Source organism: Salvelinus namaycush, chromosome 21 (genome assembly GCF_016432855.1).
Source record: "Salvelinus namaycush isolate Seneca chromosome 21, SaNama_1.0, whole genome shotgun sequence".
Classification (NCBI taxonomy): domain Eukaryota; kingdom Metazoa; phylum Chordata; class Actinopteri; order Salmoniformes; family Salmonidae; genus Salvelinus; species Salvelinus namaycush.
In genome coordinates this window covers 38706526-38723721 of record NC_052327.1, presented here as the reverse complement: position 1 = coordinate 38723721, position 17196 = coordinate 38706526, and the positions used below count along the sequence as shown (strand labels likewise).

At 42.3% G+C, this 17196-nt stretch overlaps 1 protein-coding gene across 1 annotated transcript in view; it reads right to left on the bottom strand.

Moving 5' to 3' along the window:
• The window catches only part of tmtc3 (transmembrane O-mannosyltransferase targeting cadherins 3), a 142829-nt gene that overhangs the window by 52235 nt on the left and 73398 nt on the right, over window positions 1-17196 (bottom strand). The window contains exon 7 of the mRNA XM_039017674.1: window positions 10714-10966. Coding sequence (XP_038873602.1) covers window positions 10714-10966 — 253 coding nt within the window. The remainder of the gene's footprint in view (window positions 1-10713; window positions 10967-17196) is intronic.

The window sequence follows — 17196 nt, the reverse complement described above, 5'->3', positions numbered from 1 at the left end:
TATTCCGGAGCTAGCCAGCTGAAGAGTTCCATCAGCCAATCCTGGGCTACAATCACCTATCCGGCCCGTTTTACTACAAATGCGGAGTCCCACCGGGCCTTCACAACTGACTACCGACGTTATCTGCCCGAGGGTGTTATCCAACTGGCACCTCCGTCGCGACGTTACCTGAACGCTCATCTGGGGCCCGCTAATCGTTAGCTGTCTTATCGGCTGCTATCTGAATAAGTATATCGGACAATTTTTCTTGGGTCACTATAACTATATCTATTTTGCCAATTGGATTGATCCACTCTACCACACGGAACCCCACTATTCTACCGACGGAAACGCACGAGGTGACTAAAAATAGACCTCCATCTTATGCTATCTTGCTACCGATAGCCAGCTACCCGGCCAGCTGTCTGGATCGCCGTGACCCCAACCAACCTCTACTCACTGGACCCTTATGATCACTCGATTAAGCATGCCTCTCCTTAATGTCAATATGCCTTGTCCATTGCTGTTCTGGTTAGTGTTTATTGGCTTATTTCACTGTAGAGCCTCTAGCCCTGCTCACTATACCATATCCAACCTTTCAGTTCCACCACCCACATATGCGATGACATCACCTGGTTTCAATGATGTTTCTAGAGACAATATCTCTCTCATCATCACTCAATACCTAGGTTTACCTCCACTGTATTCACATCCTACCATACCTTTGTCTGTACATTATTCCTTGAAGCTATTTTATCGCCCCCAGAAACTTCCTTTTACGCTCTGTTCTAGACGTTCTAGACGACCAATTCTCATAGCTTTTAGCCGTACCCTTATCCTACTCCTCCTCTGTTCCTCTGGTGATGTAGAGGTGAATCCAGGCCCTGCAGTACCTAGCTCCACTCCTATTCCCCAGGCGCTCTCTTTTGATGACTTCTGTAACCGTAATAGCCTTGGTTTCATGCATTAGAAGCCTCCTCCCTAAGTTTGTTTTGTTCACTGCTTTAGCACACTCTGCCAACCCGGATGTTTTAGCCGTGTCTGAATCCTGGCTTAGGAAGACCACCAAAAATTCGGACATTTTCATCCCTAACTACAAGATTTTCAGACAAGATAGAACGGCCAAAGGGGGCGGTGTTGCAATCTACTGCAAAGATTGCCTGCAGAGTTCTGTTTTACTATCCAGGTCTGTTCCCAAACAATTTGAACTTCTACTTTTAAAAATCCACCTCTCTAAAAACAAGTCTCTCACTGTTGCCGCCTGCTATAGACCACCCTCTGCCCCCAGCTGTGCTCTGGACACCATATGTGAACTGATTGCCCCCATCTATCTTCAGAGCTCGTGCTGCTAGGCGACCTAAATTGGAACATGCTTAACACCCCAGCCATCCTACAATCTAAGCTTGATGCCCTCAATCTCACACAAATTATCAATGAACCTACCAGGTACCACCCCAAATCCGTAAACACGGGTACCCTCATAGATATCATCCTAACCAACTTGCCCTCCAAATACACCTCTGCTGTTTTCAACCAAGATCTCAGCGATCACTGCCTCATTGCCTGCATCCGTAATGGGTCAGCGGTCAAACGACCTCCACTCATCACTGTCAAACGCTCCCTGAAACACTTCAGCGAGCAGGCTGGGGTATCCTGGAAGGATATTGATCTCATCCCGTCAGTAGAGGATGCCTGGTTATTTTTTTTAAATGCCTTCCTCACCATCTTAAAAAAGCATGCCCCATTCAAGAAATTCAGAACCAGGAACAGATATAGCCCTTGGTTCTCTCCAGACCTGACTGCCCTTAACCAACACAAAAACATCCTATGGCGTTCTGCATTAGCATCGAACAGCCCCCCGTGATATGCAACTTTTCAGGGAAGCTAGAAACCAATATACACAGGCAGTTAGAAAAGCCAAGGATAGCTTTTTCAAGCAGAAATTTGCTTCCTGCAACACAAACTCAAAAAAGTTCTGGGACACTAAAGTCCATGGAGAATAAGAACACCTCCTCCCAGCTTCCAACTGCACTGAGTCTAGGAAACACTGTCACCACCGACAAATCCACTATAATTGAGAATTTCAATAAGCATTTTTCTACGGCTGGCCATGCTTTCCACCTGGCTACCCCTACCCCGGTCAACAGCACTGCCCTCCCCTCAGCTACTCGCCCAAGCCTTCCCCATTTCTCTTTCTCCCAAATACAGTCACCTGATGTTCTGAAAGAGCGGCAAAATCTGGACCCTTACAAATCAGCCGGGCTAGATAATCTGGACCCTTTCTTTCTAAAACTATCTACTGAAATTGTTGCCACCCCTATTACTAGCCTTTTCAACCTCTCTTTCGTGTCGTCTGAGATTCCCAAAGATTGGAAAGCCGCTGCGGACATCCCCCTCTTCAAAGGGGGGGACTCTCTTGACCCAAACAGCTACAGACCAATATCTATCCTACCCTGCCTTTCTAAGGTCTTCGAAAGCCAAGTCAACAAACAGATTACCGACCATTTCGAATCCCACCATACCTTCTCCGCTATGCAATCTGGTTTCAGAGCTGGTCATGGGTGCACCTCAGCCACGCTCAAGGTCATAAACGATATCTTAACTGCCATCGATAAGAAACAATACTGTGCAGCCGTATTCATTGACCTGGCCAAGGCTTTTGACTCTGTCAATCACCACATCCTCATCGGCAGACTCGACAGCCTTGGTTTCTCTAATGATTGCCTCGCCTGGTTCACCAACTACTTCTCTGATCGAGTTCAGTGTGTCAAATCGGAGGGTCTGTTGTCCGGGCCTCTGGCAGTCTCTATGGGGGTGCCACAGGGTTCAATTCTTGGACCGACTCTCTTCTCTGTATACATCAATGATGTCGCTCTTGCTGCTGGTGAGTCTCTGATCCACCTCTACGCAGACGACACTATTCTGTATACTTCTGGCCCTTCTTTTGACACTGTGTTAACAACCCTCCAGGCGAGCTTCAATGCCATACAACTCTCCTTCCGTGGCCTCCAATTGCTCTTAAATACAAGTAAAACTAAATGCATGCTCTTCAACCAATCGCTGCCTGCACCTGCCCAACATCACTACTCTGGATGGCTCTGACTTAGAATATGTGGACAACTACAAATACCTAGGTGTCTGGTTAGACTGTAAACTCTCCTTCCAGACTCACATCAAACATCTCCAATCCAAAGTTAAATCTAGAATTGGCTTCCTATTCCGCAACAAAGCATCCTTCACGCATGCTGCCAAACATACCCTTGTAAAACTGACCATCCTAACAATCCTCGACTTCGGTGATGTCATTTACAAAATAGCCTCCAAAACCCTACTCAATCAATTGGATGCAGTCTATCACAGTGCCATCCGTTTTGTCACCAAAGCCCCATATACTACCCACCACTGCGACCTGTACACTCTCGTTGGCTGGCCCTCGCTTCATACTCGTCGCCAAACCCACTGGCTCCAGGTCATCTACAAGACCCTGCTCGGTAAAGTCCCCCCTTATCTCAGCTCGCTGGTCACCATAGCAGCACCTACCTGTAGCACGCGCTCCAGCAGGTATATCTCTCTGGTCACCCCCAAAACCAATTCTTCCTTTGGCCGCCTCTCCTTCCAGTTCTCTGCTGCCAATGACTGGAACGAACTACAAAAATCTCTGAAACTGGAAACACTTATCTCCCTCACTAGCTTTAAGCACCAGCTGTCAGAGCAGCTCATAGATTACTGCACCTGTACATAGCCCATCTATAATTTAGCCCAAACAACTACCTCTTTACCTACTGTATTTATTTATTTATTTTGCTCCTTTGCACCCCATTATTTCTATCTCTACTTTGCACATTCTTCCACTGCAAACCAACCATTCCAGTGTTTTTACTTGCTATATTGTATTTACTTCGCCACCATGGCCTTTTTTATATTTTTATTTATTTATATATATATTTTGTTTGCCTTCACCTCCCTTATCTCACCTCACTTGCTCACATTGTATATAGACTTATTTTTCACTGTATTATTGACTATGTTTGTTTTACTCCATGTGTAACTATGTGTTGTTGTATGTGTCGAACTGCTTTGCTTTATCTTGGCCAGGTCGCAATTGTAAATGAGAACGTGTTCTCAACTTGCCTACCTGGTTAAATAAAGGTGAAATAAAAATAAATAAATAAAAATATTTTCTAAATCTTAGCTAGCAAACTAGATAAGTAGTCATCATGAATGAAGTCGGCAATCTACTGCCAAAGCTGACTCTCTCCCCTCTGTTCTCATCTTCCTAGATCTTTCTGCTGCCGTCGACTCTGTGAACCATCAGATCCTCTCCACCCTTTCAGGGCTGGGAGGTCTCAGGCTCTGCACACTAGAATTGCATCCTACCTGGCAGGCCGCTCTTACCAGGTGATGTGGAGAGGATCTCTGTATGCACCACGTACTCGCACTACTGGTGTCCCTCAGGGCTCGGTTCTTGGCCCTCTCCTCTTTTCTCTATACGCAAAGTCACTTGGCTCTGCCATATCCTCACATGGTCTCTCCTATCATTTCTATGCGGACGACTCGCAACTACTTTTCTACCCCCCCCCCCCTTCTGACACCCAGGTGGCGACATGAATCTCTGCGTGCCTGGCAGATATCTCAGCTTGGATGTCCGTCCACCACCTCAAGCTCAACCTAGACAAAAAGGAGCTGTTCTTCCTCCAAAGAACCTTGGCGTGACCCTGGACAACACCCTGTCATTCTCTGCAAATATCAAAGCAGTGACTCGCTCCTGCAGGTTCATGCTCTACAACAACCGTGGAGTATGACCCTACCGCACACAGGAAGCGGCGCAGGTCCTAATCCAGGCACTTGTCATCTCCCGTCTGGACTACTGCAACTCGTTCTTGGCTGGGCTCCCCGCTTGTGTCACCAAGCCTCTGTAACTAATCCAGAACACTGCAAAACCCTACACCCTGACCTGAGCATGCTGTTCTGCCACCTCTGGTCTCTTGGCCCTCCCACCTCAACAGGAAGGCAGCTCCCGCTCAGCCCAGTCCAAGCTCTTCTCTGTCCTGGCACCCCAATGGTGGAACCAGCTTCCTCCTGGACAGCAGAGTCCCTGCCCTTCTTCTGAAAGCACCTGAAACCCTACCTCTTCAAAGAGTATCTTAAATAATACCCCTACTCACCTCAACCCTCCCAAAAAATAAATACACAAATAAATAAATACACACATATACAATTGCATTAGCTCTGACTTTGCTGATAGATACTTTGAGGAAAAGTGTACTTACTATGCCTGTGATATGGTTGTCCCACCTAGCTATCTTAAGATGAACGCACTAACTGAAAGTCACTCTGGATAAGAGCGTCTGCTAAATGACTAAAATGTAAATGAGAGAAAACAACTCAAACGTTCATCGGCCGCTGGACATAAACAATATACAACAAGTCGGATATCTCAAATTCAGAAATGAGTAGTTTGGAAAGAAGCAGTGGCTAACTGCGAGAGTCGCAAAGCAATCACTATTTTGCTAGTCTGGGTTTAAGGATTTAAAACTTCTGTCTGAAAAGGTCTCAAAACATGAGTATTGTGCATCACATGTAGACAATGCTGTTTAACACAGATAAATGGGGAAATCAAACATTGTGGCTCAGCTACACACCGCATATAACGAGCCATCGACCTTTATAACTAACAAGCGGAGGAGAATAAGTATGTGCTTGACAGAATTATAGCATACATTAAATTGTGTGGTTGTACGAATAGGCTTATAGGTTATATCTGTTTCTTAATCGAAATTATGGCTTTTATTCGCTCATCGTTCCCTTATGCCATAGTTTGTACATCTCCTTTGTTATATTGCTTATATACTATAGGTCTATCTTATAATTTTAGGCAATGTTCCAATTATGCATTTATTATTTTGCTTACTTTGTGTATTAATTAGCTCATGTGCTTTTCACCGCCAGGAGAAGATACTATATAAATGTTGGATCTGTAACCATGTTTGCCAGTGACAGTCTATTCCCATTCAAATATTTTTGTTAAAACAAAACGTTCAGGAATAGACCCATGTAATTCCAGTTAATATTGCGAGGGTTGTTTAGTTTGTGCAATGTGCTGTCTGTGTAAGTATATTGTGGATCCTCGTGATTGTATTTTCCATCCTTTACACACAACATAATAGAACACTTCAAAATGGTAGGCTAACCACTGACTCTCACCCCCTCGCTCTGTCTCTCGACTTAAAGACTAACGTTAAGGCCTCTTTCTGAATTTATCTGAACTAAGATTTATTTAAATGTATTTTGCTGTCCATTTCTTAAGTGCTGAATGAATAGGCCACCTCGTTAGAGCTCGTTGGTTTGCACTAGCTTATAACTAGAGCTAAGTGTTATGAACAAAAAGATTATGATATTTACTGAACATAAATGTAATAAAGTTTGTGTATGATTCAAAAGTCAAAACTCATGTTGGCATTTGTTATTATAGAAGGAGAATGTGGTTCTTATCGACTTACACAAATTCACAAGGAATCAGTAGAAACCATAATTATTTAAGCAAGTCAGCTATATCAGCTTTGGGTTTTAAAAAAGGCAAGTAAATGAGGCTGAATGAACTGTTTCGCTGCCAGACGAGGCTCCACTGATAGCCAGGTGTAGTGGTGGTAAGGTTTCACTCAATGGTGCTGAAAGGAAAGCTCTGCTGTTGGGACAAGCTTTATGTAGGCCCTAACAGTTTGTGGGCACCGTTTTTCACCGCTTTCGTGAATTTAATGTATTGTGTAGTGGCGTTGCTGGTAGGCATCTAAAAATATTGGTTGAATTTGACCCACCAAGATGTACATGCTAAAATTGCCACTGCCTGGGAAGAAGGCAGTTGATTACCAGCATCCCTTGCAGACAACACAACAGCTCATTCAAATTTCACACCTTAAAAAGGGCTCAGTGGTTTCCCAGACCCAGATTAAGCGCTTTCAAATGGAGATGATCAACTGAAAGTGTCCAGGAGTGCAAGAGTAGCCTTATTAATCTGGGTCCCGGAACCCAGCCCATAAGGGACAATTCAGAGTTCTAGGCCTAATTCTATATAAGGATATCTCCGATGTTCTAGATTATCATGCAGCCTCAAGTGTAACAAAAACGGACATTTTATGTAATTTCCACTATCATCAGGACAAACATTTTGAGTTTGGCAACAGTGGTGGACTGAAATAGTTTGGTTTGGAAGACACTATACTAAGAACAGAAACAATCCTTCAATATAGCCAAAACAATGTTTCCTGTTGGTCTAAAATAAGTAGGCTATGGGGGATTTCTGCAGTGAGGATAAAAAAATAACAAAATCGTAATAAAAGCCAAACCAAATAGGATCTAAATGTAGTCTCATCATATCCTTAAGCTAGCTGTTTAATATGAGCTATGAGCTTTCTTTCTCTTAGAAATCAGAGTAAACTATTTCTTGTACATTATTGTGATTTGTCGTGGTCTTTGCCTCATAGGGAAGGTAAAAGCAACATTGTGAGCAAGTTCACTGACCCGTGTTGATTCACAGAGAGAACACAGTAAGGAAGAAGTCATGGGTCTGTTACTCTGTTACACTCCGTTCTATCACTTTGTCTTCCGCTATCTATGGGCAGGCAGAGGATACAGTAGAGCAGATTCAGGGCAGGCATCCACACTGCTGAACTTTCCAGCGCACTAAATCTGCCAAGTTGGGTCATTCAGGAGAGAACAGAAGTGGTGTAAGCCAGGCTGAGGATACGGAGAGATGCCATCTGTTGTGACAAAAGAGTAAAACAACATCCCAGGCTTCTTGGGTATGTTGAAGAATATGAATTGTCTTGATGTAGGGCCATATCTTGACTTTATAAACACAGAAGGGTTAGGCTGTGTGTAAAGTAGATGGCACAGTGAGTGAACCTCAACGCCAAGAGGTCATCATTCACTCTACAAGCAGAAAAAGTCGAACTTATTGGCTCAACGTGGGAATTTCCACAGTGATGTTTTGATGTCTTTGTCGAGCCTACAGTTAGTTTATGTAATGACCTTTGCAAAGAGCTTTGGTGGGTGATTTGTACACAAAATGTTAACCATCTGGATGGTCAGGTTTACAAACAATTAAGGTTACAACTAGGGCTGTGGCGGTCATGAAATTGTGACAAACGGTTATTGTCAAGCAAATAACTGCCGGTCTCACCGTAATTGACAAACATGTTTAGCATCTCCTGGCTTCCACGCATAGCCTACAAGCCACTGACGCAGACCTTTGGACCATCTACATTTTAAAAAGTCTAATAAATCCATTTAATATAGCCTACACAATCACAATAAATCCATTATTTATTTTAGACAAGTCTAAATAAACATGATATGAAGAAAAAAATGTAGTCCATTTCAGAAGAACAGAATAGCATACTTTGAGTTGTCCTTATGTTAGGCTCTGATCTGGCTATGCCATAAGGCTGTGGGCTGCACTAGTTAATTTAGCAGACAACATTTGCTTAGAATTCCGTGGAATTATTTCATATTATTTTATAGTATGAAGAATATAATTGAACATAGCTTGCTAAAATAGAAAGGATATTTTCTCCAAACAATTTCAAAGGAAGTGCACACATGCGCACAGCCGGTTATTTCAAACATGAACATATGCTTTATTCTATGTTGAGCGGTTAACAAAGAAACTGGTCCTTCTATATGCTTAATTTAGAGGTATATATGCAACTTTAGTTGTGATACAAACGTCGGGCTATATGTTCGGATTTTTAATACATTCTAAGGCTGCATGATGGGACTCTAATGATGATTTGAAAAAAGTCGCAAGCTGCACATACTTCAGTCTCATTCACAATTTGACAAGCACTTGATAATATTCTCACCAGGACTTGAATTTTCCCAGCGGCACCCCCTTGTGTAGCCGTAATGCCCCATAAAACAATCCATGCCTTTTGCAGCCAAAGTGGGTGTTGTGCCCTTCGGCTGAATATAATAATTATAATTCTCGGCTGCTGTGCATCGAAGCACTTCACACTCACATGGCTCTCTCAGATGTAGCCAATGCCTGTCACGTGATTGGGTCCTTTTCACAGGCATTTCAGCTAAGAAGTAGGCTACAAGTGAATGAAGACAGACACACCGGGGACGTTACTGAGCATATTGAAGATGTTCGAGCTGTTCACATTTAGCCTACTTTTAGTCAGCCAACAAGATGAGTAGGCTTAACGAACAGCAAAAGCACTAGCCTATGTCAATCTACTATCCCCCATAGTAAAAAAAGTTGACATATTCCTTCGGTGCAGTAAATAAATATTCCAAACACTCTGGGACCGTTGTGGGATGCAATCGATCCCAAATTAATACAACCACTAGCATAAAAAAAAGTTCAAAAGCAATGAGGCCGATGCAACAGATCAGAACTTTTAGCTTAAAATGTTAAACTATTAGGCTAATTCCGGGTTGGTGCTCCCCCTTGGGTTATGCCGTGGCGGAGATCTTTGTGGGCTATACTCGGCCTTGTCTCAGGATGGTAAGTTGGTGGTTGAAGATATCCCTCTAGTGGTGTGGGGGCTGTGCTTTGGCAAAGTGGGTGGGGTTATATCCTTCCTGTTTGGCCCTGTCCGGGAGTATTGTCGGACGGGGCCACAGTGTCTCCCGACCCCTCCTGTCTCAGCCTTCAGTATTTATGCTGCAGTAGTTTATGTGTCGGGAGGCTAAGGTCAGTCTGTTATATCTGGAGTATTTCTCCTGTCTTATCCGGTGTCCTGTGTGAATTTAAGTATGCTCTCTCCAATTCTCTCTCTCTTTCTTTCTCTCTCTCGGAGGACCTGAGCCCTAGGACCATGCTTCAGGACTACCTGGCCTGATGACTCCTTGCTGTCCCCAGTCCACCTGGCCGTGCTGCTGCTCCAGTTTCAACTGTTCAATTATTATTATTTGACCCTGCTGGTCATCTATGAACATCTTGGCAATGTTCTGTTATAATCTCCACCCGGCACAGCCAGAAGAGGACTGGCCACCCCTCATAGATACATGTATTTATACAGCGAAAGGAGGACGCTTTTAATGTGGTTCATTTTCATGCCAGCCATGTAGGCTATACTATGTTGTAAAGCGAAGCAATGTGCTTAATATTAGGAAAGTTGATAGATAAATACATATAGTAAGCCTAGCCTATAGAAAGCTGATGGGATCCACCTCTTTTTAATAGATGCCATCCAAACTCTGTTTTCTCACGCAACTGCATAGCCTATAGAAAGGTTTCACAAAATGAGCTCATGGGCACTCATGAACTGTTTGATTAGATTTCAGTACATTTGCATTGACGTCAGAGTGATTAGAGGGACAACAGTGTGCTGAGTACCAGGCAGTTAGAAAGTTTGGTAGGCTACTAATGATCAGCAGCATCAGAGCTTGGAGAAGCCTAATTACGTGACTAAACAGTCATGTGGAATTTGAATGCCGTCATGACCGCTGGTGTGGAGGTAATACGGTAAGCCGTAACAGCCCTAGTTACAACTGGTAACTTCAGGTCAGAAACAAACCGTACTAGTGCAGAAAAATTCCACACCACAGATAATAATTTCCATGACAGCTGCCAAAGGCACATTGGTCAATGCAACGTGTAAGAGCAAAAGAAGAAAAATAAATGTATTATGATCTGGCAAAACCACAACAAGCAATAAAAAGGCAGCGAGATTCACTTATGCACTGTATGACAAGTCTTCATAAACCACAAACTCTCACTCCACTAACCATGAGGACGGTCTTGGCGGAGGAGTGTGAGTGGCGGAGGCTATGGAAGGCCAGCAGGCCCAGCAGGCTGTAGAAGGCCAGGGTGGCCAGGTTCCTCAGGTCTAGAGGGCTTTCCACCAGAGGAATGGTCCCCATGGTCCAATCACAGCAGAGCTCCGAGGGGTTCAGAAGGAGCCAGGCATTCAATGGCAGCAGGTAGTTGAAGGTCAGCTGCCGGGCCGGAGTCGGGCTGACAGCCGCGGGGTTGTCAAACCTGGAGAAGAGAGGGGAAATGGAGGGGTAATGATGTTAGGGACCATATAGGATGGAATCACAAGCTAGAATATAAAATTAATAATATCTGCTAGCTTAAATGTCCATGTTCTACTTCCGGTCCTTGTTAAAGGTAACAATCCTTAGTGGAAGTGCCTACTATTAGACACATTATTCGTAAATTGTGGGAATTTATGAATTTATGGAGAGAAAAAAATGTAGTACAACCGAGGCGAAAGGGTTATATATGCTAATGGCTGCTAATCTGGTTTTGTCCTGCAAGTGGCACTTCGTGCTTGTGTCAAGGAATGGGACCCAACTTCTTACTTCTTAAGGGCCCTAGGATCCATGTGTACAGGTGTGGTCTGCCAGTCAAAAGGACGACAACCCGACATGGGATGGGGGGAGGTTTTTGTGGGAGGGAAATTGTAGAACAACTTAGAGCCAGCTGGAGCAACAGTATGCTTAGCAGGGCATCTATCAAAGTACAGCTACGTGGATATCGGAAAGGCGTTGATTCTGGTGGTACTGGTAGATATCAATAAGTATCTCAAATTAGTGGCAAGGATAGTGGTAAGTACACTACATGACCAAAAGTATGTGGACACCTGTTCGTCGAACATCTCATTCCAAAATCATGGGCATTAATACAGAGTTGGCCACCCCTTTGCTGCTATAACAGCATCCGCTTTTCTGGGAAGGCTTTCCACTAGATGTTGGAACATTGCTTCCATTCAGCCACAAGGGCATTACTGAGGTGGGGCACTGATGTGGGGCAATTAGGCCTGGCTCGCAGTCCGAGTTTCAATTCATCCCAAAAGTGTTCGATGGGGTTGAAGTCAGGGCTCTGTACAGGCCAGTCAAGTTCTTACACACAGTTCTTACACACCAATCTCAAACCATTTCTGTATGGACCTTGCTTTGTGCATGGAAGGGGCTTAGCCCGAATCATGAAAAACAGCCCCAAACCATTATTCCTCCTCCATCAAACTTCACAGTTGGCACTGTGCATTCGGGCAGGTAGCGTCCTCCTGGCATCCGCCAAACCCAGATTAGTCTGTTGGACTGCCAGAAGGTGAAGCGTGATTCATCACTCCAGAGAACACATTTACACTGCTTCAGAGTCCAATACACACCCTTACACTACTCCAGCCGACTCTTGGCACTGTGCATAGTGATTTTAGGATTGTGTGCGGCTGCTCCTGTTCTAGTGCTGACGTTGCTTCCAGAGGCAGTTTGGAACTCGGTAGTGAGTGCTGAAACCGAGGACAGACGATTTTTACACGCTACGCGCTTCAGCATATGACGGTCCCATTCTGTGAGCTTGTGTGGCCTACCACTTCGCGGCTGAGCCGTTGTTGCTCCTAGACGTTCCACTTCCCACTTACAGTTGACCGGGGCAGCTCAGCAAGGCAGAAATTTGACGAACTGACTTGTTGGAAAGGTGACATCCTATGACGGTGCCACATTGAAAGGCACTAAGCTTTTCAGTAAGACCATTCTACTGCCAACGTTTGTCTATGAACATTGCATGGCTGTGTGCTCGATTTTATACCTGTCAGCAACGGGTATGGCTGAAATAGTCGAATCCACTAATTTGAAGGGGAGCCCACATACTTTTGTATATATAATGTATCTCAAAATATGACCCATCATGATAATTGGGGAATTGAGTATAGCTAGCGATAATTCCAATGGTTTGGCTGACAATAGGAAAAGAGCAGTTTTTACATGGCTAAAGGAAAAGGATTACCATAGTTATTGTTTACAGGAAACTCATTAAATATATTCTGACAAAATGGCGTGGGAAAAAGAGTGGGATGTTATGATCCTATTAAAAAAACAAACACATATTGACGTTCAATCAGTTTAAATAGATCCTCAAGAAAGATGGATTGCAATGAATATACTGATGATAAACAGATATGGCTCCTAAATGTATATGCATTTAATATTGACGATCCAAACTTCTTCGAAAATATTTATAATAATCTAATTTGTCTCCAAGATACAGATACCTATTATAATTGTAGGGGACTACAACACAGTTTTAAGTATGTAAATGAACAGTAAAGGCAATCATACTACCAACTATCACCCTCTGGCGCTCAGAAATTCTGAATATTATGGACACGTTGGAATTGACTGATATTTGGAGGCTTAAAAACCCAGATCTCGTAAAATATAATTGGAGGCTTAATCAAGCTAGTCGGATTTATTATTTTCTCATATCCTTTCTATGGTGGCAAAAGTGAAAAAAAGTATTGATTGAGGATCGAATGCAAATAAGATCAACTTATATCCCTCCATATAACTATGACAGACTTTCAACGAGGAAGGGGGCATTGGAAATTTAACTAAGGTTTATTGACTGACAGTACTTCCTTGGCAAAAACTAAAGAATTCATATAACTTTTTCTTGCACAATACAGGTTCAGCAGACACACTTATCGCATGGTATGCCTTTAAATGTGCCTTTAGAGGCAATTCAATTACATTTCCATTGCAAAAACAAAAACGGTATCGGTCAATGTAGACAAGACTTCCAACAGAAATAGAAAATAGAAAAAATTACAAAAAGCAAAATAATAGGACTTTGAGGAAAGATAGGGTTTCACTCATCTAAAACCAGCAAATTAGATGAAGTTTTTCCTAAACCTTTAACTTCTTATGGCTGAAGGGGCAGTATTGAGTAGCTTGGATGAAAGGTGCCCATTGTAAACGGCCAGCTCCTCAGTCTCAGTTGCTAATATATGCATAGTATTATTAGTATTGGATAGAAAACACTCTGAAGTTTCTAAAACTGTTTGAATTAAGTCTGTGAGATTAACAGAACTCATATGGCAGGCAAAAACCTGAGAAGTTCCACTTCCTGTTTGGATTTTTTCTGGGGGTGCCATATTTTCAACCAAGCTCTTATTGAAAATACAGAGAGATATTGATGGGTTTTCACTTCCTACGGCTTCCACTAGATGTCAGCAGTCAATAGAACTAAGTCTGATGACTCTAATGTGAAGGGAGGTCGAAGGAGACAGAATTTAGTATGAGGTGCCATGAGGTGACCATGCATTCAACACGCGCGTTCACGTGAGAGGCAGCTCCGTCCCATCTCTCAATTGAAATCGATTTAATTCTCCGGTTGGAACGTTATTCAAGATGTATGTTAACAACATTCTAAAGATTGATTCAGTACATCGTTTGACATGTTTCTACTGACTGTAACGGAATGTTTGGACATTTCGTCACGTTATAGTGGTCGCGCTTTGAGACTTTGGTTAGGGTATTTGGTAAACAATTCGAAAGTAGCTAATTTGACATAAATAACGGACATGAATGAACAAATCAAGCATTTATTGTGGACCTGTGATTCCTAGGACTGCATTCTGATGAATTCATCAAAGGTAAGGAAACATTTATCATGTATTTTCTGGTTTCTGTTGAGTCCAACATGGTGGCTAATTTGGCTAATCATCTGAGCTCCGTCTCAGATTATTGCATGGTTATATTTCCGTTTTTTTTTTTTTTTTTAAATCTGACACTGCGGTTGCATTAAGGAGAGGTATATCTATAATTCTATGTGTATTACTTGTATTATAATTTATATTTATGTTGAGTATTTCTGTTGAAACGATGTGGCTATGCAAAGTCATTTGATGTTTTTGCAACTAGTGAATCTAACGCCTCAATGTAAACTCAGATTTCTTTATATAAATATGAACTTAATCAAACAAAACATGCATGTATTGTGTAACATGAAGTCCTATGAGTGTCATCTGATGAAAATAATCGAAGGTTAGTGATTAATTTGATTACTATTCTGGTTTTTGTGAAAGCTATCTTTAGCTGGAAAAAATGGCTGTGGTTATTGTGGTTTTGTGGTGACCTAACAATCGTTTGTAGTGCTTTCGCTGAAAAGCCTATTTGAAATCGGACACTTTGGTGGGATTAACAACAAGATTACCTTTAAAATGATATAAGACACATGTCTGAGGAATTTTAATTATGAGATTTCTGTTTTTTGAATTTGGCGCCCTGCACTTCGACTGGCTGTTGTCATATCGATCCCGTTAACGGGACTGCCGCCATAATTAATATAGAAACGCAACCAAAAATAACCTACAGAAAATAGACTTAACAAAAATATAAAACTCACCACGCAACAATTTCAACGATTTTACTGAGTTACAGTTCATAAGGAAATCAGTCAATTTAAATACATAAATAAATGGGTCCCTAATCTATGGATTTCACGACTGGGGAGGGGCGCAGCCATGGCTAGTCCTGGAAGGAAATAGGTCCACCCACTTGGGAGCCAGGCCCAGCCAATCAGAATTAGTTTTTCCCCCCCAAAAGGGCTTCATTACAGACAGAAATACGCCTCAGTTGAAGAAGCTGGATGGTCCTGGGCTGGCATGATTACACATGGTCTGCGGCTGTGAGGCCGGTTGGACATGTTGCTAAATTCTCAAAAACAAGGGAGGCGGCTTAGGGTAGAGAAATTAACATTAAATTCTCTGGCAACAGCTCTGGTAGACATTCCTGCAGTCAGCATGCCAATTACATGCTCCCTCAAAACTGGAAACATCTGTGGCATTGTGTTGTGTGACAAAACTGCACATTTTAGAGTGGCCTTTTATTGTCCCCACCAAAGGGTGCACCTGTGTAATGATCATGCTGTTTAATCAGCTTCTTAATATGCCACACCTGTCAGGTGGATGGATTATCTTGGCAAAGAAGAAATGCTCAATAACAAGGATGTAAACAAATGTGTGCACAAAATTGGAGAGAATTAAGCTTTGTAACATTTCTGGGATCTTTTATTTCAGCTTATGAAATATGGGACCAACACTTTACATGTTGCATTTATATTGTTGTTCAGTATAGTTACAAACGATGGTCTCTCACCAAAGGATATTTTAAACAAATGTTCTCGTCAAGTTGACCTTGGTCAGTCAATAGTCTGCTCTTCCCTCTGTATCTGGCTCGACTGTTAACCCGTCAACTTCTAGTGAATCTTTCTTTTTATTTAAACAATTTACTACCTGTGATGTGCTAGATGCCTTGCTCAAGATTGATGTAAAACAAATCCACTGGGGCTGATATGTTTCATGCATTTGTGATGCAACTCTGCCCCAGATTGCTGAATCATTAACACTTTTTTTTTAACCTGACATGTATATCTGGTACTATGCCCAAGGTTTTGATGGCAGCCCCTTTACAAAAGGTGGTGACCCTTGTGACCTAAATAATTATGAACCTATTTCTAAACTTTGTCTAGCTAAAATATTAGAATCCATGATTCATTCTCAGCTAAGATCTTTCTTATCTTTTAAATATGTTATAAATGTACATCAGTCAGTTTTAGACCAGGTCATAGAACCATCTCTGCTGCATCCCAAGTTATAAACAATGTGGTTAACTGTATGGATAAAAGGCAACGTTGTGCTGCCCTCTTCATTGACCTGTCAAATGGCATTCGATACTGTTGACTACTAATTCAGAGGCTTTCCTCAATTGGCCTAGACCAGACTAAATTGTAACTGGTGTAAAAGTACTTGACAGATAGAACTGTGTATCTACTGATGGCGTTACTACTGACCCCCCGCAGGGGTCAATACTGGGTCCTCCTTACGATTTACATGACCAATATTGACTTTTCTGTAAAAATGTTTTATCTGCACTTGTATGCCAATGATACTGTTGCTATTACCCCCACAGTTGACCAGGCTCTATCTGAACTACAGTCTGCATTCATCGTATTACAGAAAAACTTTGACCTGAAATTAATATTGAATTGAGGTAAAACTAAGTGTATGTTGTTCTCTAGAGCACATACAAATAACTCTGACGATTTCAACATACAGTTGAAGACGTAAGTTTACATACACTTAGGTTGGAGTCAATAAAACTTGTTTTTCAACCACTCCACAAATTTCTTGTTAACAAACTATAGTTTTGGCAAGTCGGTTAGGACATCTACTTTGTGCATGATACGTACTTTTTCCAACAATTGTTTACAGACAGATTATTTCACTTATAATTTACTGTATCACAATTCCAGTGGGTCAGAAGTTTAAATACACTAAGTTGACTGCCTTTAACTTCTTATGGCTGCAGGGGCAGTATTGAGTAGCTTGGATGAAAGGTGCACAGAGGTGCCCAGAATAAATGGCCTGCTCCTCAGTCATAGTTGCTAATATATGCATATTCTTATTAGTATTGGATAGAAAA